This window comes from Apiospora kogelbergensis (assembly GCF_038363985.1).
Source record: "Apiospora kogelbergensis strain CBS 113332 chromosome Unknown utg000001l_segment0_segment0, whole genome shotgun sequence".
Classification (NCBI taxonomy): Eukaryota; Fungi; Ascomycota; class Sordariomycetes; order Amphisphaeriales; family Apiosporaceae; genus Apiospora; species Apiospora kogelbergensis.
The window spans coordinates 2,074,682-2,096,482 of NW_027117418.1; the positions used below are offsets into that span (position 1 = coordinate 2,074,682).

Genomic DNA, 21,801 nt, shown 5'->3' on the forward strand with positions numbered 1-21,801 from the left:
GGAGAATTGGCCCGGTTCTACGTCTCCCATCTCACCAGCTAAAGGCTGTATGACCTGAGCCTTCATGTCATCCATCGAAGCAACCTCCAGTTCGACGATACCTCCCCCGCCATCATCGTCCGGCAGCTCAACTTCGCGGTCTTCGCTCGAGAAGAGTGAGCCGCCCATTTCCAACCCGGCCGGGACGGAGAACCCTCTTACTGCCGTTGGTGCGCTTCTCAACGCGTCCAAGGATGTACGCCAGATCATAAGGCTCCTCCAGTGTGGAGTGTGCTCCCGCATACTTCAAGAGCCGGCCACTCTACCATGCGGGCGAAGTCTATGCAAGCACTGCATACCAACCACACACATCCGCACAAATATCTCATGGCCCGCGACCACGGGACGGTTACGAGGTTTTACATGTCCGTTTGAGGACTGCAAGAAGGAGCATGCCTTGGGCGACTGCAGCGTCGATGTGACCTTGAACAAGGCATTAACACTAATTAGGACAACAATCGAACAAGACCGCGACACCACGGGAGGGCCAGATGTGTCCACTTACATCGCTGTCCAAGATCCATGGGAGGTGGCGGGGCTGTCCAGCTTGAAGGAAAAGGAGGATGAAGCTTGCCTCCTGAAGGGTGGACGGGTGGTGTCAACGTATACACTGGCCGAAACGGGCAAACTTGGCTACGATTGTGAGGTATCTTACACAACTTGTGGGGATGGCGAGGAAGAGGTATCACAACTTGATATGACCATATTCGGTCGACTAAAAGAATCGGCTAGAACAGAGATGGACTGTCAAGTGTGTTACGCCCTATACCTCGACCCTTTAACGACGGCATGTGGACACACTTTTTGCCGAGCCTGCCTGCATCGAGTGTTGGATCATTCAGAACATTGCCCCATTTGCCGTCGGGAGCTGTCGATACAGCCACAGCTCAGTCCAAACGCTTTCCCTTCGAACCAGCTGCTTACGAGAATGATCAACGGCTTTTGGGCCGACACCGTCGCAATTCGATCGCAAGCCGCAAGGCTGGAACAACAAGCGCAGGGCGAATACGACGTCCCGCTCTTCGTTTGTACGATGTCGTTTCCCACAATGCCGACATTTCTGCATGTTTTCGAGCCGCGGTATCGACTTATGATTCGACGAGCAATGGATGGGAATCGCACTTTTGGTATGGTACTGTACTCGCAACCAACGGAAGCCAATGGTCATGCCACCTTCCTGCCTATTGGCACACTTCTTCGCATTGTCAACATCGAATTCTTTCCCGATGGACGAAGCCTCCTGGAAACCGTCGGGGTTTCGCGGTTTAAGGTTCTTAAGCATGCCATGTTGGACGGGTATATGGTGGGGAACATCGAGAAACTTGACGATGTTAGCTTGGCCGAAGAAGAGGCCTCTGAGGTCTCTGAGACTATGCGCTCCAGAGGCATCCAGAATTTCGCACGAGCTGTTGACAACGTGGAAGGAGTCTCGCCGGACACTCCTAATGGCATAACACCTATCCCGGTGCGGACGCCTCGGTCGGCCACTCACCCTTCGCCGGCTTCTTTAACTATGGAGGACCTCGATGGCATGGCAACACGCGAACTCCTCGACTTTGGGGTAGAGTTCGTGAGGCGCATGAGAAGCCAAAGCGTTGCCTGGCTGACAACGCGTGTTCTTGCGATATACGGCGACTGTCCTAATGACCCCGCCAGGTTTCCCTGGTGGTTCGCGAGTATCCTACCCGTGAGCGACGAAGAGAAGTACAGGCTTCTTGGAAAATCCAGTGTTCGGCAGAGACTCAAGATATGCTGCCGCTGGATCGTGGAGTGGGAATCAAGCAGATGGTAAGCTTTGACTTTGCCCCTTTCTGTGTACCTTCCCTTACCACCACTCCTTCCCCCCAACAGTCCGATGTCTTCTTTCATATGAAAATTCATTGGGCTAAGAAATGAATCCATGTTCACTCGAAGTTGAAAATGAAAAGGGCGCATTGTTGACGGGTCACCTTTCTACTTGTCTCAGGTCTTTAACGGATTGCTCTGTCTTGTGACTCGCCTTGGTCGGCGGACTTGTTGTCATGGTCCTAGCCATGCTTGCCGCCGACGAGTATTATGGAAGATAAACGAGACGAAAGAAGAAGAAAAAAAACACAGAAGCGGACTCCATTCACAGGGAGTGAATGAGAAGACACGCACGCCTCCTGAAACCATCACGATTTGCTGGGTATCCTCTTACGACTTAATGCACGGCGTTTTGGGACGGCATTGGGTGGGAAGGCTATTTCTCTCTGGAGATTTTGATCCTTTCTGTTACCATCATCATCAACGCGTCAACTCTGGAGAGTTGGTTTTGCCAGGCCTTCTCGGTTCTCACTTGTTCGCTTGCATCGGTTTCCTCCTATCATCCAACTTCAACGACGACGCGATCAATGACGCGCACTCCTACTCTACATACCCTTTCTCCACAACTCCTTCGGCCGTATCTACTCACTGAACACATTAAATCGCACCCTTTCTTGTCGATACACGCACCGTTCATTCATAGCGTCATCATACTAGTGATACCAGCAAAGACCAACCCCCCTTATCTACCAGGAAAGGGGGAGTCTTCTGCATCAGTACTCTGATTTATTTGGATTACCATGTTCAGCGCAACATCTGCATCTCTCGTCACATCCTCATTTATATCGGTTCCCCTTCTTCTACAATCTGGACAGACTGCTTTTGTATATACTACTCTTATATAGTTGTCGGTGGCATTTTGGTAACAAACCTGCGAGGGTTGGGCACCGTGGGACGTGGTGATTGGGAATAAAAATATTATAAATTCAAAATCTGAATGATTGTTAATGACAGGCGTATGATTAATGCTTCATGGCAAAAGACACGCGCTGCTGTCTTTCGCGTTTTCATTAAACTGCCCAATACTATTCGATGATGCGGAAAGAAGTCGTCATGTTTGGGTGATACGTAAGGCAAGCAAGCGAAGACCAACGGAACCAGCATCCCGAATATTTACATGGTTGAGTGACATTGCGAGGCTTGCACTTGGACGGGGTAGGCAAGTGGTTTCTAAGAATTCGGCTGCGGCGGCACGGTATCTAAACCTCATGCAAAACATGTGTGTAGCATGATAGCGGAGTATGAAACCCAATCCTGTCCCCGTATGCCCTCTCTCCGCGTCGCTGTTCGGGCCGGACGCATTCAGGCCGAAAGAGGGCACCTTTGCGAGACGGAGAAAAGGAATTACCTCGTCTGCCCAAAAGAAGCAATTGTGTTGTTGCAAGGCTGTTTGTTTGTCTCTGTCAACACCAACCCCGAAATGGCACGAAGACCCTAATCTAACCCCAAACTAACATGACCTGCCGTGGCCCCTCCTAAGCTCTGCCCTAAAAAACCGGGGTTTGCTTGTGCTTGTGGTTGGACAATTGGACGACGTAACCGTCTCCGATCCAGAAGATCCGCTCGCCGCACCTCCACTACTCATATTCCTAATTGCTCTGCTGCTGGCCGCTCTCTTGGGCCGGGCCGAAGACAACAGCTGCTGCTCGGCCTTCCGCTTCTTCATCTCCCGAGCCTCCACCGCCTCCCGCTTCTTGATCGTGGTCGCCAGGCTCTTGACCCGCCGTTGCCAGTCCGAGTTCATCACACGCCACATCTGCCGTCGGCCGGGAACCATCATGTCCTCGTATTCCTCGGCGCAGTCGTTGGGAGTCGGATGTTTGGCCATCCACTCGTAATGTCGCCTCAGCTGCCCTGCGCCCTTTCCGGGCACGAGCTGATGGGCCTCCATGGTTTGCATGGCTTGGTAGAAGTACTGCCGCAGGAACTCGTGGCATCTAGCCGTGCTTAGGACGTATAGTGGTTCCCGTGATGGATGCGGCTGGGGGTGGTCGTCATGGCCATACTTCCAGGCCACGAGAGCTTCGATTGTGCTCTTGCCCCATTGGAGATCTATTATCCTGGACAGCTCCCATTGCAGCTGCCCCTCCATGTTATATTTGCTCAACAGGTAGGTATCGACCGTCCCTAGACTGTTGACGTTCTGCAGCGCTTTCGTGTATGACCTTGTGCGGGATGAAATCGTCGTAGGGTCGGCCAGCCTCTCGAATGTCTTGCGGTTCTCTCCGATGAAGTCGAGAGGAGCACGTTCTAGCGCCCTTTGGTAGTCCGCTGCGCCATAGTGATTCTTCACACCCGATGGCGACAGCCTCGGGTTTTTCTTACGCGCCGCCAAAGCCTTCTGGAGTTCTTGCACTGCCTTGCTGATGTCCTTGCTGTCACGGCACGCTTGCAGACACTGGTCGTATCTCGATGAGCCTCCAACGGGGTCCCTAAGGTCGAGCTGGACTTCCAACATGGGCAAATCCCACCACTGCTGCGTACCCCTTTCGCGGCCAATACTCCCCTCTCGAGATGTTGCCGCATCGGTGAAATCTCGTATTTCCCGGAGGAGCTCGCGCTCGAGCTTTTCAGGGTCCCTCTCATACATCCAATACGAGCTGTTTGGCGTGACGAGCATCTTGAACCTTTGGAGGTCGTGGCCATGCACCAGTAACGCCATCATGTCATGGTTGACATTTTCATCGAATGTGTGGATGAATGGCTTCCATGCCGGGATGGGGGCCAATATGATACTCTGGACGGCATCGCGGCGGTCCGGAGTCAGGGCCGCGAGGAAGACGTGAATATCGCGCTGGGACGCGAGCTCGAACTCGTTCACGCGGTAAAAGATAGGCAATGCATTCAGCTCATTGTGAATGGCCCGGCATGTCCTGTGCAAGCTGACGACGGTCAAGTGTTGCGACTCGGTCGACTTATAAACATGGCCGGCATTGCCGTGGTGGGCGTGGACAGGTGCGCGGCTGGCATTCCCCCAGGTGAACTTATTCGATCTGGCAATGGTCTGCCTGGGAGTGACGGGCTTGTCCAATACCACTGAATACTCGTATATAATGAGGCGCAACTAGGTATAGTGAGCACTCGCCGCCTTGCTTGCTACAGATGGTTCATGACTTCCGAGCCCACGACTTACCTCCCTTGGAAGGCGCAAGAGCAGGCTGTCCTTTGCGTTCCTGTCCGTCAGCAGGCTGTTGGCCTGCATCAAGTCGTCAGGCGGCAGCAAGTCTACCATGTTGCGGTCGACGGAGGGCATGGCGGGCGGGCGGGCGGGCAACTATTTGAATATAGTCGGCAGAAAAAGCAGTCTGGGTATATGAAATAAGCAGTGTCGACCAGCACCGGCTGTGTTTCTCAGAGCCCGTCGTATAACCGGCAAAAGCCAAGGGCTGTGACGCTACTTGGTGGTCAAGATGATGCTGACAATGATGACCTCACACGTCACCGGTGCAGACGCAACACCATCAATTGATGGGTGGACGGTATGGTACGACGGGCAAGCAAGACGATGCTGGCGCTGACTATGTCGAAGGATGTGGCTGTGTGAGTATGGGATGGCGGTGGGATGTGGTGCGTGTGTGTGTCTGGCGGATTGATGAGACAGGACAGAACGGAGAGCAGGACGGAGAGCAGGATTGAAGAAGCCGGAGTCGACGGCTAACGACGCGAGCCGAGGAAGCCGATTGATTGAATTTGAATTCGAGCCAGTTCACTCCGTTTTCGACTACCTTTTTTGATGTCACTATTATCGAGAATTTTGTGAGACCACGTGAGAATATTACATGATGATCTCGTTGGGGAAGTGGCACCTCCAAGAATTAAGTAAGGCCTTGTCCGGTAGGTCTGGGTAGGCCTGGGTAGGCCTGGGTAGGTACATGATACTTTTTGGGGGAGGGGAGGGGGGCATTTGGCATTTGGCACTTGATGGGAGTAGGAGCGATTTCTCCAGGCGCTCCGTGCTTGCTGGGGATGGAGGGGGAGGACAGCCTGGCAAGCCGCCAGCAGCAGCAGTAGCAGAAGCAGCAGCAGCAGCAGCAGCAGCAGCAGCAACAACAAGGCAACGAGGGCGCCGCCGGCAACAAGCGTTAGTATGAAGTCTAATTGTAGGCTGCCCAAAATGGGCATATGAAACCCGCTATCGTCGGTGGGACGGAAACAACGTCAGTAGCTGTTACAGAACTCTTGAGCGCCCTCCCTCTTTTCCCTCTGCCAATGGCATGCTCGAAAATAATATACCGAGCCCGATTGGGTAGACAGGGCGACGATGCTGCCGATCATCCTGAATCGCACACTTCCCCGGGCCAGGTGACGACGACTTGGACACCGGCGGCCGTCCCTGGTTCAAGTGGTTTCCAACCCACGATATGCGCCCATGGACCGATCTAGATGCATGTGTGCATCTGCATCGCCTTGCTCGTCGCCGCCGCCGCCGCCGCCGCCATCCAGGTCAGCACAGAGGCGAGATGGGATAAGAACACTGCCGCTACCAGGATCCAGTTTATGTAGGCCCGATATTAGAGTTTCCCCAGGGCCAGCCGGGGTTATTGCTTTGGCCGTGCTGCGTGCTGCGTGCTGCGTAGAAAAACACAAGAGTGCCAAGGAAAACATCGATGGCCTGGAATGAAACATTCTTCGAGTCAGACTCAGCGCCCTGCAGAGCAAATATAAGGGCATGGCCAGTCAGGCGTGCTGGCTGACGGAGTACTGACTGACAATGGCTGCGCTCTCTCCGCAAACCAGGACACCCCTCCGTTCCACATCAATGGGTAAACTGCTTCATTAATAAAGCGCATCGGAACGAGGATGGGGAACTTCGGATGAGGATGGGCGGTGGCTATACTATTGCAATTCTTTTTCGCGCAATACCAAGCCCACCCGAGGCATTGATTCTGACACGGCCCAACCCTGGTGTCTCTCGCTCTCTCTTCTCCCTCCATCGTTCTTCCGACTCCATCCTTCCTTCCAGATTGGCATCGGCCCTGTACCTGGCAAGGAGCTGCCCGGAAGAGGCACTTGCGACAATGATGAGCACAGTTCTGGTCCGATCCTAGCCCCATCACTATGCGGCCGGATAGCGGCATGCGACGGCTCCTGGATCCCGATTCCTTTCTATTAGATGGTTCAGAGACGCTTGTCACAAGGGGCCGTCGGTCTCTTCAGAGAGTTTAGCCCGGCAGCAGCAGGTTGTTAGGTAGGGTCAGGTTTGGTATGCCCATCAACTTTGCAACTTTGCATATGCACATACCTTGGGGGAGGGGAGGGGGATGGGGAAAGGAGGAGAGACTATCTCAAGCCACATCTGGCACCAGTCTATCCTGGGAACAGTCACATTGGACAGATCTTGCGTCATCGCAAATGAAATATATTAAGCCACATATTACTTTAGGCGAAAGTGTATCCGACTCAAAATAGGTATTAGAGGACAAGGCCAAGACAAAAGGCAAGCCAAGGCCGACAGAAAGGCCGTCGCCATTGCCGCCGCCGCCAACGCTACCGCCGCCTGCTGCTACGGCTTATATCTGTTTTGACCAAGTGCTCATGACGAGCCGCTATTGTCCTTGCAGCTGAAAGCCTTGTCGATCTCCCCCCTCGCGTACGCATCAATGATGTTCTGCACGACGCCGTACGTGCCACCGACGGTCAGGAACACGGCAAGCGCGATCATGGCCCAGTTGAGGTAGTAGACCAGGACCTGCCAGGCCTTGCCCGAGGTGCGGTAGTGCCCGTGGTCGTAGATCCAAAGGTAGCCCGGCAGGCCCAGGGCCAGGGGCGCGAAGGTGAGGCTTCCGGCGAGGGCGAGCAGGTAGTTGAAGATGGGGATGCCCGACGCGATCAGGAAGCCGACGACGGACATGCCCAGCGTGCAGCCGAGCCAGATGGACCAGTGCGTCGCCGAGTTGGCCTGCAGGTGGCGCGAGTTCCGCAGCAGGCGCACGAAGATGTACTTGGCCGCCACGTGGATGTACAGGCACGCGCTCACCAGCAGGCCGGCGATGCCGACGCCGTACGCCACCTTCTTGACCGTGTCGCCCGCGGACCCCAGCGAGGGGCTCGCCACCCACTTCCCGCACCAGCGGTACACGACCAGGCTGAAGGACAGGTAGGCCGCCGTCACGATGCCCATGCACAGGTACACGGCCTTGTTGTAGTCCCGCGGCCGCTTCATCTCCGACATGACGGGCAGGAACGCCGACGTGCCCGCGCCCGAGCAGAAGATGGTGGCTACCGAGGTGATGGCGGCCACAAAGGTTGGGTTGCCGATGGCGTGGTAGCCGAAGTCGTAGTCTCCGGTCTGCGGCGCCGCGGCAGGGCGATCGCGGGTCGTCACTCCCACCACGACAATGAAGACGGCAATGAAGACGGAGAAGAAGCCGACCCAGGTCAACCAAGCGATCTTCTCGAACTTGCGCGCGCTCGACAGGATGAAAACGATGGCGGTGGCGATGAGCATGAAGCTGTTGGTGCACAGCGCGTGGTTGCTCAGGGCGTTGAGGGCGACCGAGGCGCCGAAGATACCCGAGGCGCCGACGATGGCGAAGGTGACGAGGAAGAAGACGCCGACGACCTCGCGGAACCACTTGCCGCCCACGACCTCGGCCATGTCGGCGATGGAGTGACAACCCGCGTGCGCGTTGCGGAAGTTACCCTGCACGATGGCGCAGTACGTGTTCAGGAACTGCCAGCCCAGCACGTTGACGGCGCCCGGGAAGGCGCCCAGGACGTACATGGCGGACGGGATGGTCAGGACGCCCGTGGCGAAGATGACTGTTGCATAGATAAGAGGAGAGGTTAGTAAGAAGTAAGTACAGTGTCGGATTGTGGAAAGTCTACCGCCAAGGAGGTGGTATAGTGAAGACTCACGCTTGAGAAAGATCACAGAGGCATGAATCCAGGAGACGGTGCGGAAATCTACCTGGCCCTCCTGCCTTTTGAAGACCTCGAAGGCGTCGTCGGCGGCGCCCTCGATTTTGACGGCCTCGCCCTCGATCGAGCCGCTGCTCCGGCCGGGGGCGGGCGATATGTGGTCGCCGCCATGCTTCTCTGGTGTGTTCGACATAGTATGATGATATATAGTTCTTAGATGCTCAAGGATAAAAGATTGCCTTGCCACCAAAAGGCAAGGATGCTCACAGCCACCAAGTGAATGAGCGTGCGAAGACTCTTCTCTGGAACCAAACTGCCGGGAATGTCCTCTTCACTTATAGAAAGCTTCACAATGGCCCGTCCATGCTTGAAGACAAGGCCCGGGTCTTATCTATACCACACGGGAAACTTGAAAAGCGCCCTACGAAGACGCACGATACGCTGCAGAGATAGGTAGGCTGTAGGGTCCGGGTCGAGTCCCCACGAGGAGGAGCACTCGCTGCTAGCAGAGTCTGGGGCAAGTGGACCGGGCGCCGGGGTAGGTTATCTGGCTTAGCACGGCAGTCTCCATGCACCCATCACCATTACACCCCAAGTGGATATCATGGTACGACGACGGTTGGAGTGGTAGATAACCGGGAGCTGGAGTTGGGGTAGGCTAGATACACTCCAACACCCTTACACGCGTCTATCTGGTCCATCGTTCAATGCTCCAATCACACCTGGACTCTGAATACATCTTGAAGACGCAGAAGCGGTCATTATATACCCAAATAGACCCTTTCTCCCTTGACCGGGTCGGTTCAGCCTAGCGGTAGTATTCTTATGCGTATTATATTCAAAGGCAAGAGGGTCCAACTCCCTCCGTGGTCACTTGTCCAAGTCCTGTCTTTAGTGCTGTATCACTTTTTTTAGTCTTTTTCCTGACTAGTATCTACGTGTTCGGCCATGATGGAATGCCCAATGCCCTGTAGATTATGACTTGAGCACGGCGCCAGGCTTTGCTGGCATAACCGCGCCTTCAGCTGGCTTGTTCTTGCTCTTGAAGTCATCACATATATACTCCATCGTAACGAACTCCACGCCCTCGTGCTTCTTGAAATGCTCGATTAACCTGTTGGGGGAAAGATGGGATGTTAGTACTAGTAGTTTAAGAGCTTCAGATTGGTGTTTCTGTGTGTTCTCACCTCTCATGCATCAGCAGAACCTGCGGTCGCCCCGACACGTCCGGGTGTATCGTGATGGGGAAGATAAACTCGTCGTACTCCCTGTAGAAGTAATCGAACTGATCGCGCCAGAGGTCCTCGATGTCGCGCGGGTTGACGAAGCCGTGGCTGTTGGCGGCGCCCTTGATGAACATCATGGGCGGCAGGTCGTCAATGTACCAGCTGGCGGGGATTTCGACGAGCCCCGTCTCCTGGCCCTTGACGAGCGGCTTCATCCAGTCGGCCGCCTTCTTCTGGTAGTCGATGTTGGTCCACGTGTCACCCGTTCTCAGGAAGTACGCTTGGCAGTCGTGGTGGCTCATGCTGTGGTCGTATTCGATGCCGTAGTCGAGGAGGAGCTGCCCGCCTTCTTTACTGCATTCCCACCTATGTATACGCACACGGGTCAAAGTCAGTTAATCTCACATTGGCAAGATTGAAAGGCGAGGCGACGACGGCACGCCTGTCTATACGTACCAAGGCGCAACACTGCCCCGTGGCGGCTTGCCCGAGAACTCGGTGAGCATCTTGTACGTCTTATCCAGCACGTCCCGCTGCTGCTCGATGCTCATATCCGACGGATTCTCGTGAGAGTACCCATGGAGGCCAATTTCATGCCCAGCGTCCCGGACTGCGGCCATGTCCTCGGGAAACGTCTCCAAACTGTGCCCGGGAATGAACCATGTTGTCTTCATGTCATATTTGGCAAACATTTTTAGTAGGCGCTGGACACCAATAGTGCCAGCGAAGAGACCTGGTTTGACTCATGAGCGATTGTGGTGATCATCTCGAAGAAGACATGTAGGTATTGCATACCTCTGCTGATATCACTTGTCGACTCTTCACCTCCGTAAGAGCCAAGCCATCCCGCCACAGCATCCACGTCAACACCATAGCTGATCAAAACTCTTTTCTTGCCCATTGTGGTGGTTCAAGCAGTGAAATTGGGATACGGCCTCTGTACAAGAGGATAGAATTATCTCGGTATAATCAAGTTTATGATGGGCGACCAGATCAACAGCTCGGAATATCTGCAAAGTGAGCCACCATGCTCTTAGTACATCTATACTAAGCAGCTGCCTCGGTCTTAGTATATCTCATGCGGGGTGCGTGGTAGCGGGGAACGCGATTACATGACATAACGGATCTGAGTTTATCTTGGCATACGATAGACATACCAGGGCCTATTCGGCAATGGAGGCTCGGGATGGGCCTCAATAGACCATCAATTAGATAGTGACTATGCGGGAAGGTGGATAGTTGGAGACCAAATCTCCTTTGATGCTGATAGGGGAGGGGTTGGTATTGGGGTTGGTGGTGGATTGTTGGAGACTTACCTAGCAACCCCAACGCACTGCTTCCTGCTAGACTGAATATCAAGCAACGAAGACAATTGCAATGGACTAGGATAACCTGACGATACATAGGACTTAAGTCTGATCTAGACATAGTAGTTCGAATGGGGCAATTCAGCTTGTATCCGCTTGCAATAGGCAGGTAGTCCAATAGTAAGTAGTTGCTCGTTGGAGTCCGAGATGATCATCTCCAAGCTCCCTGATGCGGCAACCTTTTGGAGAAACCACGGCCAAGACAGGCCTTGCCTCAGCCCGCTTCTTGGCTAGTATACTGGTAGCGTATAGGTTCCGAAAGGGGTGATGAATAGGTGAAAGAAACAATCTGATTCGTCTTACTTGCTTGTTGTTGATCTTGGTTACCCGGATGTGTCTTCCTGCTCGACCGAGCCGAGGGAACCCGGTTTGTTGACTTCTCTGTACCGCTCGCAAGTAGCTTACATTACCCCGTGATCATTCGAACTCAACCTCAATTTCTTCAGCAAACAGCGACCAAGATACCATCATTATAAGCGTTGTCGGCATGTCAGTTTTCTTCAAAGAAGTGGGAGAGTAAGTCGGCGATTCAAGCAATCGTCAGGGGCGTTGAACTAATCAGCTCTCAGAGCCAACCCAGTCAAAAAGGGCGACGCCGAGGACTTGTTAAAAGACCTTGGTGTAAAAGTTGACCCTAAAGATTCAGACGATTATCACCAGCTCCTGGCTGCCGTACATGACTGTGCTGAGCAACTGTTAGAGCTACCGGATTATCAACCTGTAGCCGACTTGAAGAAATATCCCCGGGAGAACTTACACGTTCCTGCCGAGTTCGAGCAAGTCTATGGCCATGCATGGGCACATAAGTTTCTCATCAAGGGCGATCAGTCTAACAAGCTCTTGTCGGGAAAGTCCGTCTGCCTTAAAGATTGCATCGCGGTGGCCGGCGTGCCTCAGTTCTTTGGCAGCGATGCTTTCCCCGCGTGGACCCCATCGACAGATGCCACTGTTGTGACGCGCGTTCTTGATGCCGGGGCGAATATTCACGGCACGGCAGTGTGCGAAAGCTTCTGCAACTCCACGTCTTCCTTCACTAGCGCACAAGGCACCATCGAGAACCCCCTATAAGGAAGGTTATTCGGCAGGCGGGAGTACGTCGGGAGGTGCTGCATTAGTTGCAGGAGGGCTTATGGATCTCGCTATCGGCACCGATCAAGGTGGCTCGATACGAGTCCCGTCTTCTTTATGCGGTTGTGGGTTTTCACTCAGAGCTTAGATGTCGTGTGCCGTACGGCTAACCAGAAACCTAGGTGTCGGTATCAAGCCAACTCATGGGCTAGTCCCATATACTGGCGTAACCTCAGGGGATGCCGTTGATGATCACGCTGGCCCGTTGGCAAGGACCGTCTTAGAAGCTGCAGCATGTCTAGACGCCATTGCAGGCTACGATGACATAGACGACCGTTCTTTGGGTTCTGCGGCACACGGTAGCTTCCAATTCCTCGAGTCCATCCAGTCCATGGACTCGGCCCAGCAGCCTCTCTCTGGACTCAGGATTGGTCTCCTCGCGGAAGGGTTTGACCAATCAGTTGTGCAGGCCCGGGTGAAAGAGACAGTACTCGGCGCAGCTAGAAAACTCGAGCACCTAGGCGCCAGCGTCGAAGAGGTTTCCGTCCCGGAACACTTGGAGGGGCCACTTATTTGGACTATCCAACAACGCATTTCCGGTGCTGCAGGCATTCTTGGCCAAGCACACGGGAGGAGAGGACTTGCCCTCACCGAGTTTGAACAGGCTCGACTGCCATGGACAGCCGACAACTTTGATAAACTGTTCCCCTCGACAAAGAATACAGTGATAAACGGCATTTATCTCGCCAAGAACTTTCCTGGGCTTTATGGCAAGTCCATCAATATGGCGAGAAGGATACGGGATGCTTTCCAGAAAGCTTTCGAGCAGTACGATGTCCTGGTCATGCCCACAACACCCTATGTCGCCCCAAGACATGGATCGCGGGAGTCACCCCGGTCGTGCTTCGAGCCTAGCATCGGGCTGACGTCCAATACGGCCGTCTTCAATGTGACAGGTCACCCAGCCATGTCGATCCCCGTCGGGTTTGCGCCGGCCAAAGAAGACGCCGGTGTGCTTCTTCCTGTAGGCATGCAGATTGTTGGCGGCTTGTGGCAGGAGAAGAAGATGCTGAAAGTTGGCCGAGCATGGGAGAGCAACTTCGACTGGAAGGATGCTGACTCGAGTCTGAGTCCGAGTCAAGCCACGGTATTGGCCAATGAGGGAAGGCAGTGGGCCGATATGAATAGCAATGCCAATGGGAAGCGGCCACTTGAAGTCGATATCATTGCCAGGGAAGTTGCGGGTGTGTTGGCGGCCTAGACGCCGATCAAGAATTGGGATGGATTCTTTTTTTAGATCTCTCATTTTTAGAGTATGCAAACCAATCGCCCTGGTGATCAACGTGCCTTGCTGTTGATCTATGAGAGAGCTACGCAGACCCCAAATCGAGTGGAGCTTACTGTCCCAGTCCCATATGACATACTTTTTTCTCTTTAAGAAGCCACGATGGGTATTCCCTACCAACCTCCCAACTGCCTTTCACTTTTCATGCACAGTTAATATGCGAGATTACTGTCCATATTGAGATGATTATTTTACTTAATTGATCGTGTATCCCCCGTCAACAACCAATGCGTGTCCTTGGATGAATGAGGCCTGAGGCGAACATAGGAAGAGAACCGCATCGGCAATCTCTTCAGGAGTTCCCATTCTTCTCATCGGCGCGATGTCGATGGCAGGCTTCAGTCTCTCCGTCACCTCCTCCGACCCTGTCGTCATCGGCGTCTCTATCACTCCGGGGCAAACGCAGTTCACTCTGATCCCGTCTTGGGAGTAATCTATGGCATCAGACCGAGTCATGTTGATGATGGCAGACTTCGAGGCACAGTAGGCGGCTACAAAGACGTCAGTCATCCGAGCCATGTCGCGAGACCGTCAGGTATGCTTACCTGCGTTCGGTCGCGCGACAACACCTAGTTGCGATGCGATGTTAACGACAGCACCTCTCTGTCTGGGATGCTCGGACAGGGGCTGTTGCTGCAGCATCTGTGATAGGGCTGCCCGGGACGAGAGCCAGGTGCCTTTATAGTTGACCTTCGTAATCAAATCGAAGGCTGAGGTCTTGGTCTCGTGGGACCGAAGGTTTTCCCCGAGAATACCTGCACAGTTTACCGCATAATCGAGGCGAGCGAACGATTTGGAGATGCCTGCGACCAAGGAATCCACGAAACCCTCGTCGGATATATCCCCATCGCGACTTGTTATCTGGGCTCTGGGGTTGATTTCGAGAATAGCATCCCGCGTGCTCTCCAGCGACTTTTTGTTAATGTCGGTTATGGCGATGCGAGAACAGCCGGACCGAGCAAACGCCTTCGCCACAGCAGCGCCAATGCCTAGAGGGCATTAGTTTCGCGAGGGCCAACGCATTGCAAAAAGGAGGCTCACCCGTGCCACCAGCTCCGGTGATGTAAGCAACACCGGGCAGTCGGAATACGGCTCCAGCCATGGGTTGCTATTGTGTTGTTGGTTATTTGGGATGTTCACTATACAGTGCCCGGGTCTGATTCATACGGAACGATGACGATACGACAGGAGAGTATAGGCGGCGACTGAACGGTGGTTATCTACCTGTCTACTTGCGGTATGTATGTCGGCAGCAAACCAGCCACTCGGTCCATGTCGGGATTGTTACCCCAATCAGACAAACGGCCTTTTACGTTACGCATCTCCATGCAATGACGGTCATCTGCCGGCCGCGTGCCCTTCCCATTGACCAGTGCCCACTTAGGCCAGATAAGAAGAAGTGGAGAAGCAGTTGTTCGCGAGTCATTGAGGCCTGTCGGCTATCTGGGAAATATTGGGGAGTGGAAGCGGACACTACCCCACTCGACGATCGTCGAGAGCGAGCCGGAAGCCCCAAGACAGCTTTAAGTCCCCCCCATGTTCCCTCCACTTTCTATTCTAACTCATCTCCAACATCTCCATCCTTCTCCTCCTCCAACATGGAGGCTCAGACGACTTCAACCCAGCGACCCGGCGGCGGCGCCACCAGCAACGGGCGCAGACGTCGTGGAGCGGCCGCCGGAGGGGGAACACACACATGTCCACATTGTGGCCGGACCTTCAAGCGTTCCGAGCACAAGGAGCGCCATGTGAGGACTCGTCAGTTTTACCCCGGATTTTCCACTTGTCAAACTACCCCAGATTCCAGAGTCATGTCAATCAATGCCATGCCATGACACGACACGTCAAAAACTCGCTCGCCTGCCCGCTCTGCCCGGTCCTGCTTTCATTCCCCAGTGGGAATAGATGGGATATACCGAGGCTATGCCATTTGGTGCGCGTGTTGTGTAACAAAACGCACAGGGTAAAAACAGCAGAAACCTACATCACCTGCGCGCATTTACGCAAATGGCTATTTGCTTATCCCTGATGCTACCCTGGACCAACATGACATTGGCTCAATTCGAGGCTGCAGAGTGCTGATCGACCGGCAGACACCAAGGAAAAACCGTTTATTTGCCACTGCGGAGCTGCATTTACACGACGGGATTTATTAACCCGCCACCAGCGAATTGCCTTGCATGAGAAGACGCCGGACGGGCCACCGGACAATGCATCCGACAAAGGCCACCAAACATCAGGAGTCGATGATATGGCAGCTGCCGCAGCCGCAGCATCGTTATCGGGCATGAGTATGAACCCGTGGGCACATCAGTCACAACAGCCATTGGGCGCCAATGGCTACCGGACTACCGATCCGAGGCTGGACGACCCCCAGGCCATGGTCGGCCAGCCCTACCAACAGCCTCTTTTGCCGCAAGAGTATTTTGAGAACGGTGCGTAATGAAAGTGATACCCGACCTCGGTGAAAGCTTTACTGATGGATACTCGTCGCGGTATGAACACAGGCCAAGACATGGCAGGGTTTGATCAATTCAGAGAGTTTGCAAACTTTCTAGACGGCGTTGGGCTGCCGGCGGAATGGAGCCCGTATTTTCAGCCGGACACGGAGAATGAAATGCTCGATCCCGAATTAAGGGATTCCAGGCCCGAGTCGGACCTGACGGCCCCCAACGGACGAGCTGGCACCCCCTTCAGCTATTGGCTCCCGTCGGCTCCAGAAAAGAGTAAGCTCTCGGAAGGCCAATCAGAACACAGTGAGTTCCAACTTTTTCTTTGCCGAGAGCCTTGAGCGTGTCTCCTCACGTACCGAGAACAAAAACCCGACCCTGCTTGGAATTTGCTTGAAATTAATAACACCGTTCCCAAGGTATCCATGTCCAGAATGGCTATCGAGTTGCAACATGACGCTTCTTGGCTGCATGGAGGAGCAAGCTTGTCACATATCTGGCGCACTGTCATAGTGTACGGGGAGTAGCGCCGCCGAGGGCTCGGCTGCACACATGTTTATATGAACAAAATGGGAATAGTTGCGCTGACTTTGCTGTTCTATGTCCAAAGAACCTCGTGGTGTAGAGATGGTCTCGACGCCGTTCAGAGTGACGGAGGACCAACGTGACTGCCTGGCTTCCCACTTAGAGTCCTTCCGAGATGTCATAGATGCCGACTTTGTACTCCCGTCACGCCATGCTCTCACGAGATACATAACCTCGTACTTTCAAGGATTCCACTTACACATGCCATTCATTCATCAGCCAACTTGGGTGATGCACGAAACTGCACCAGAGCTTGTACTGGCCGTTGCCACCATGGGCTCGCAGTACTGCTTTGAACGCCGTACTTCGGAACGACTATTCCGAGCCGCAAGAGCTGTGTTGATGGAAAGACTGCTCTTAGAGAACGCGTGCTTCGGCCCAAAGACTAAGACCTTTTTGAACATCCATACCTACTGCCCAGTGGGTGGTGCCGACTGCAACTCGCACATGCCCGGTGTCATCCGAGACGGCGGACCCTGGGGGCCCATCGACACGGTCCGCGCCCTGGTGATCTTGATGGGCTTCGCAACCTGGGAGCGACACGAGGGGTTCGTGGTAGAGGCCTTCTCTCTACAAAGCCTACTCGTGCAGGTGCTACGCGACATCGGACTTGACGAAGAACCGGAAGCGGCCGGCATCGCGGACCCCAAGTCGGCCTGGCTGGCCTGGGTGCAACACGAGTCGATTCGTCGCACCAAGCTAATCTCTTTTACCTTCCTGCACACCCACAGCGTGGCCTATAACGTGTACCCGGTTCTGCGCAGCAACGAGATCCACCTCCGGCTGCCCTGTTGCACGACGGAGTGGAAGGCGCTCTCGCCGGCGCAGTGGCAGCTGGCGCGCCGCGAGACGCGCAAGGAGCAGCTCAACTTTCAGGATGCTCTCTCGTCGTTGCTCAGATATGCCGACGGAACCGCGCCGCTAGACCCTATACCGACGCCTTTGGGAAACTATGTGCTACTGCATGGCCTTCTTCAGAGGATTCATATCGTGCGGGATTTGTCACTGCCCATTATGGATCAGTCAGCTTCACTACCTCCCGAAGAAGTCAACAAACTAGAGTGAGTTGTACCGCATATCACTACACGTTTTCCTTCGTTTTCCGGTATTTTTTCACTCATCATGAAATGCCTAACCTTTCTACTTTCCACCAGGCGCGGACTGCGTTCCTGGACCACAGGCTGGCAGCAAGCCCCCGAGTCGAGCCTCGACCCCAACAACGAGAACGGCCCGATCCCCTTCACGTCGAGCTCTCTGCTCGGACTGGCCTACGTCCGCATCTACCTGAACCTGGGGCCGTACCGCCAGCTCGAGACGCGCGACCCGGCACGCATCGCGCGCGCACTCAGCCGGGCACCGCGTCTCGAGCGCGGCGACGGCGTCATATCGGCGCTGCTGTACGCCGCGCACGCCCTCAGCGTCCCCGTGCGGTTAGGGGTCGACCGCGTCGCCCGCAGCCAGGCATTCTTTGGAGCGTGCGCCACTCGCTCGCGGGGCTCGAGTGCGCCGTGCTGCTGAGCAAGTGGCTGCGCTCGCTGCAGGAGTCGGGCGGGGATGTGCCTTTGACCGGTAAGAATCATCCATCCATCGCAGGGGAAGGAAGAGTATGTTTTGCTGATATGAAAGGCTACAGACAGCGAAGACCGCATCCTGCACTGGGTCCGCTGCATTGTCGAAGAGGCCTACGCCGTCGTCGACTTTGATGGCGACGACGGTAATGGTTGCGGCGGCGGCGGCGAGGAGGGAGAGAGAGAGGACCAAGGACTTCTGGACGATGTTGGCGATGTGCCGCCTACCGAGCCGGGCCGCCTCAGTCTCGCCGTGCTCAAGATATGGGCTCACTTCTTCAAGAGCAATACCCAGTGGCCCTTTATCAACATCATCGGTAAGAGCCTCGAGAAGTACCGCGAGATTCTACAGCGTGGTGGTTTTGATCGTGGGACTGCCGCCGCCACCGCCAACACCGACGGCAACACCACCACCATACCCAATGTGCGGACAATGGTGCCGGTTATGGCGACGACGACCAGTACTGGTCGAACATGATGACGTTGGTGATAATGATGGCGATGAGAATCTGTTGTGCACACGAGCAAGACTTGGCCGATACCACAAACGACTAAAGGGGCGGCGGAGAGCATCCATCCAACATGAGACGTGAGAAAGAACAGACGTGTGCAAACACAAAACAAACGTTATATCTATATTTATAGGGACAGATGGTTGTCATATACCCCAGTATAAATGAATGAAAGTGATCCTTCGAAGTTACTTTATATTCCGTATCAACTATCGTGTTTGCATGGTTTTGTTTGTGCCCCAGCCAGCCATACATAGAGGTTACCCCTTTCTGCAGAAGTTTTCGGTGATGTGTATCCCGCTCTGGTGGCTTCGTCGTCGATATAATACTTAATATATGCTCGCCACTTTCCACTTATTCCTTAGAAGTGCCCGCAGCGCCTATGCCGCCTCCCGTCTTGGCCTGCATCGTGCTCGCCACCACGTCGGCGAACTTATGCACGGATTCTTTGACATTATCGTAGCTCTCAGCAAGTGTCAGTGGCGCTTTCTCTGCCGGTTTGTTGGCGGTATTGTTACTGCCGTCACTGGCTTGCTCCCCAGCACCTCGATTTGATGTTGTTTCTGCCGCCGCCGCCGCCGCTGCTCCTTCTTCTTCCTTCCCTTCCTCCCCAACCTTGTTCTTCTTCGCCTCCTCAGCCTCCGCCACTGCCGCCACTGCCGCCGCCGCCGCCTCCGGCGAAGGCGTATCAGCCTCATCGCCCCGAGCACCACTTTCATGACGAGCGTTGCCCCCGCCAATATGCATCCGTCCCAACGCCTTGGTCGTCGCCGCGCTCGCCCTGCTCATCCCCGCGGACGCCAGCCCCGGCAAACTGCGCCCGGTCTCGAGGATCATGCAGTCGTCCCCAAAGTACTTTTCCTTCTCGTTCACGAACCGCGTCAGGTACGTCGTCTTGTGCGGGCGGCGGCCGTCTCCAGCAGCAGCCGCATCGCGGTCCTTGTTCTCGGAGCGGATACGCTCGATCTCGGCCTCGAAGGCGCGGTCGTATAAGTTGAAGTCAATGCCCGTGGGCGAGTCCGATACGATGTCGGCCGGTGTTTCCGCGTGGTTGAACTCGTCGCGGCCGCCCAGGCCGATGCCGAGCAGGCGCGGCGAGTGGTCCGTAGGCGTGTGCGCGTGGCCCTTTTCGCCGGGTGGTGTATCTGTGCCCCCTTTCGTGGCAGTACGGCTGCTAGGGTGGACGTTGGATGCCTTCCAGGCTTTGCGGGCCTCGACAATATCGGCCGCCTCCTCGGCCACGGATTTATGCCGCGGCCGGCCAGGGGGAGGTGTGGACTGTTCCGTGCGTTCTGGCTGTTTGGATCTGGGTTCTTCGTACTGAAATGTCGGGTTCCATGTAACCACTGGCCTCGCAGGTTGTTCGCTGGGAGCATTGGGTATCTGTAATGTCCTTGGCGTCCGCGGCGTCCTAGATCCGGGTGTGCCCGGGTGGCTCCTGGACAAAAGCCCCTTAAATTTGTTGATCGCAATCATCTTCCAGTTGTGTTAGCCAGGTGTTTTCCCGCGGTCGTATCTGTCTATGTGCCACTTACCACCGTAAGCATATTGCTCATCTTCGGCGTGAAAGCATGGTTGACTTCAAGTTCGTTCGGCATATCGACCATGTCTGAACAGTTCTCCACCTCAGATAGGAGAGGATCGGTGCCGCTTAGAGTAACCCACGGGTGTTCCTAATTGGGTTGTCAGCAAAGCCAGTTGTAGAAGAACATAACCAGAGAAAGCAGAGTGCAGACTCACTCTGATCTCCGACATGCATATCCTCGTGCTCGCATCCTTGTCGAGCAGCCGGGTAATCAGGTCGCGGAATTCCGGTTTCTCGTCCTCGGGGACTTCTAGCTCATCGTTGCGGATCGCCTCGTACATGTCTAGAACACTATCGCGCTTGAAAGGGAGCTTGCCGTATTTCAGACAGTACAGCGTCACACCCATGGCCCATATGTCGGCCGCTTTGCCCGAAACATCGCCGTGCCTGGCCACACAAAGCTCGGGCGGCAGAAAGGCCGGCGAACCGGCGGATTTGGCCGTCATCATGGTGTCAGGTTTCTCGAAAATCTCCGAAACACCGAAGTCGACAATCTTCAGAACGTCGTCCTCCGTAAGGAGCAGGTTATCCGGCTTGATGTCGCGATGTATAACTCCCTGTGCATGTACTACAATACTTGGTCAGAACCCGACGTTCTCTATCGTCTTTGCCAAGCAAGCAAGAAGCACAAAGACACTTACAGTATTCAATACCCAGGATCAAATCACGGAACCAATGTCGACCTTGTTCTTCGGGGTAAGGATCCGCATGATCGTCCAGGCCGACCTTCATGACGACCCCTTTCTTACACATCTCCAGCACCATCCATAGCGAGTCTTCCTCGGGATCGTCCAAAACCTCGATTAGCTGCACCAGATTGGGGTGGTTCAGCTTCTTCATGATGGCGATCTCCTCCCGAATCAGGAACAGGGCGTCCTTGGCCTCGGCCGCGTCGTTCTGGCTGAGCTGCTTCATGTGCGCCGGCCAGGGGCCGCGTCCTCCGCGGCCCCCTGGCGGGAAGCGACCCGGTCTGCCCGCGGCAGGCGGCCGCCTTAGAATATTGGACTGGGCCCTTTTCCGCAGTCGGGATTTGGAGAACTCTTTAATAGCCTAGATGGTAACATGGTAAGCTTTTGTGGACGCAGACTGCCAAGATCTACTCTTGTGTGACCCTGCCAAACCACGCCCCCTGAAAGGCGACGGGGATGGACCGGCTCGGTCAGGGGGTGGCTATTCATTGGGATTGTGCTCGTACAAATTCGACTCCGAACTGGTCTGTCGCAACATGGACAGCACCGTAGGAGCCCCCTGCCGATCTCCTCCCGGATAACGTATTGGTTTATTCGGAGTTTGGTGCCATCGGTGTCGTCGCTAGTGTATTCGGACCGTGCATTGAGGGTTTCCTGCATG

At 54.8% G+C, this 21,801-nt stretch overlaps 8 protein-coding genes across 8 annotated transcripts; 3 read left to right on the forward strand and 5 right to left on the reverse strand.

The window, feature by feature from the left end:
• Positions 1-64: 64 nt before the first annotated feature.
• Positions 65-1,831, forward strand: PG998_000649 (PUA-like domain-containing protein; the record flags this gene model as incomplete). Its single annotated transcript, XM_066867467.1, has 1 exon — positions 65-1,831. One exon carries the CDS (start codon positions 65-67, stop codon positions 1,829-1,831), a length of 1,767 nt encoding a protein of 588 aa, XP_066735882.1.
• A 1,503-nt stretch (positions 1,832-3,334) lies between these two features.
• On the reverse strand, positions 3,335-5,137 carry PG998_000650 (uncharacterized protein; the record flags this gene model as incomplete). The annotated part of the gene is made up of 2 exons (XM_066867468.1): positions 3,335-4,948; positions 5,018-5,137. The coding sequence occupies 2 exons, from the start codon at positions 5,135-5,137 to the stop codon at positions 3,335-3,337; spliced, it is 1,734 nt and encodes a 577-aa protein (XP_066735883.1).
• Positions 5,138-7,417: 2,280 nt separating this feature from the next.
• Positions 7,418-8,938, reverse strand: PG998_000651 (uncharacterized protein; the record flags this gene model as incomplete). The annotated part of the gene is made up of 1 exon (XM_066867469.1): positions 7,418-8,938. One exon carries the CDS (start codon positions 8,936-8,938, stop codon positions 7,418-7,420), a length of 1,521 nt encoding a protein of 506 aa, XP_066735884.1.
• A 782-nt stretch (positions 8,939-9,720) lies between these two features.
• PG998_000652 (uncharacterized protein) lies at positions 9,721-10,872 on the reverse strand (the record flags this gene model as incomplete). The annotated part of the gene is made up of 4 exons (XM_066867470.1): positions 9,721-9,859; positions 9,933-10,337; positions 10,428-10,704; positions 10,767-10,872. 4 exons carry the CDS (start codon positions 10,870-10,872, stop codon positions 9,721-9,723), a joined length of 927 nt encoding a protein of 308 aa, XP_066735885.1.
• Positions 10,873-11,825: 953 nt separating this feature from the next.
• Positions 11,826-13,667, forward strand: PG998_000653 (amidase; the record flags this gene model as incomplete). Its single annotated transcript, XM_066867471.1, has 4 exons — positions 11,826-11,854; positions 11,908-12,334; positions 12,384-12,531; positions 12,589-13,667. The coding sequence occupies 4 exons, from the start codon at positions 11,826-11,828 to the stop codon at positions 13,665-13,667; spliced, it is 1,683 nt and encodes a 560-aa protein (XP_066735886.1).
• Positions 13,668-13,946: 279 nt separating this feature from the next.
• On the reverse strand, positions 13,947-14,853 carry PG998_000654 (uncharacterized protein; the record flags this gene model as incomplete). Its single annotated transcript, XM_066867472.1, has 3 exons — positions 13,947-14,242; positions 14,297-14,740; positions 14,793-14,853. 3 exons carry the CDS (start codon positions 14,851-14,853, stop codon positions 13,947-13,949), a joined length of 801 nt encoding a protein of 266 aa, XP_066735887.1.
• A 496-nt stretch (positions 14,854-15,349) lies between these two features.
• Positions 15,350-18,832, forward strand: PG998_000655 (uncharacterized protein; the record flags this gene model as incomplete). Its single annotated transcript, XM_066867473.1, has 6 exons — positions 15,350-15,559; positions 15,919-16,186; positions 16,259-16,507; positions 16,812-17,847; positions 17,941-18,287; positions 18,420-18,832. The coding sequence occupies 6 exons, from the start codon at positions 15,350-15,352 to the stop codon at positions 18,830-18,832; spliced, it is 2,523 nt and encodes an 840-aa protein (XP_066735888.1).
• Positions 18,833-19,220: 388 nt separating this feature from the next.
• On the reverse strand, positions 19,221-21,800 carry PG998_000656 (uncharacterized protein; the record flags this gene model as incomplete). Its single annotated transcript, XM_066867474.1, has 5 exons — positions 19,221-20,342; positions 20,402-20,539; positions 20,607-21,019; positions 21,093-21,491; positions 21,563-21,800. The coding sequence occupies 5 exons, from the start codon at positions 21,798-21,800 to the stop codon at positions 19,221-19,223; spliced, it is 2,310 nt and encodes a 769-aa protein (XP_066735889.1).
• Position 21,801: the final 1 nt, after the last annotated feature.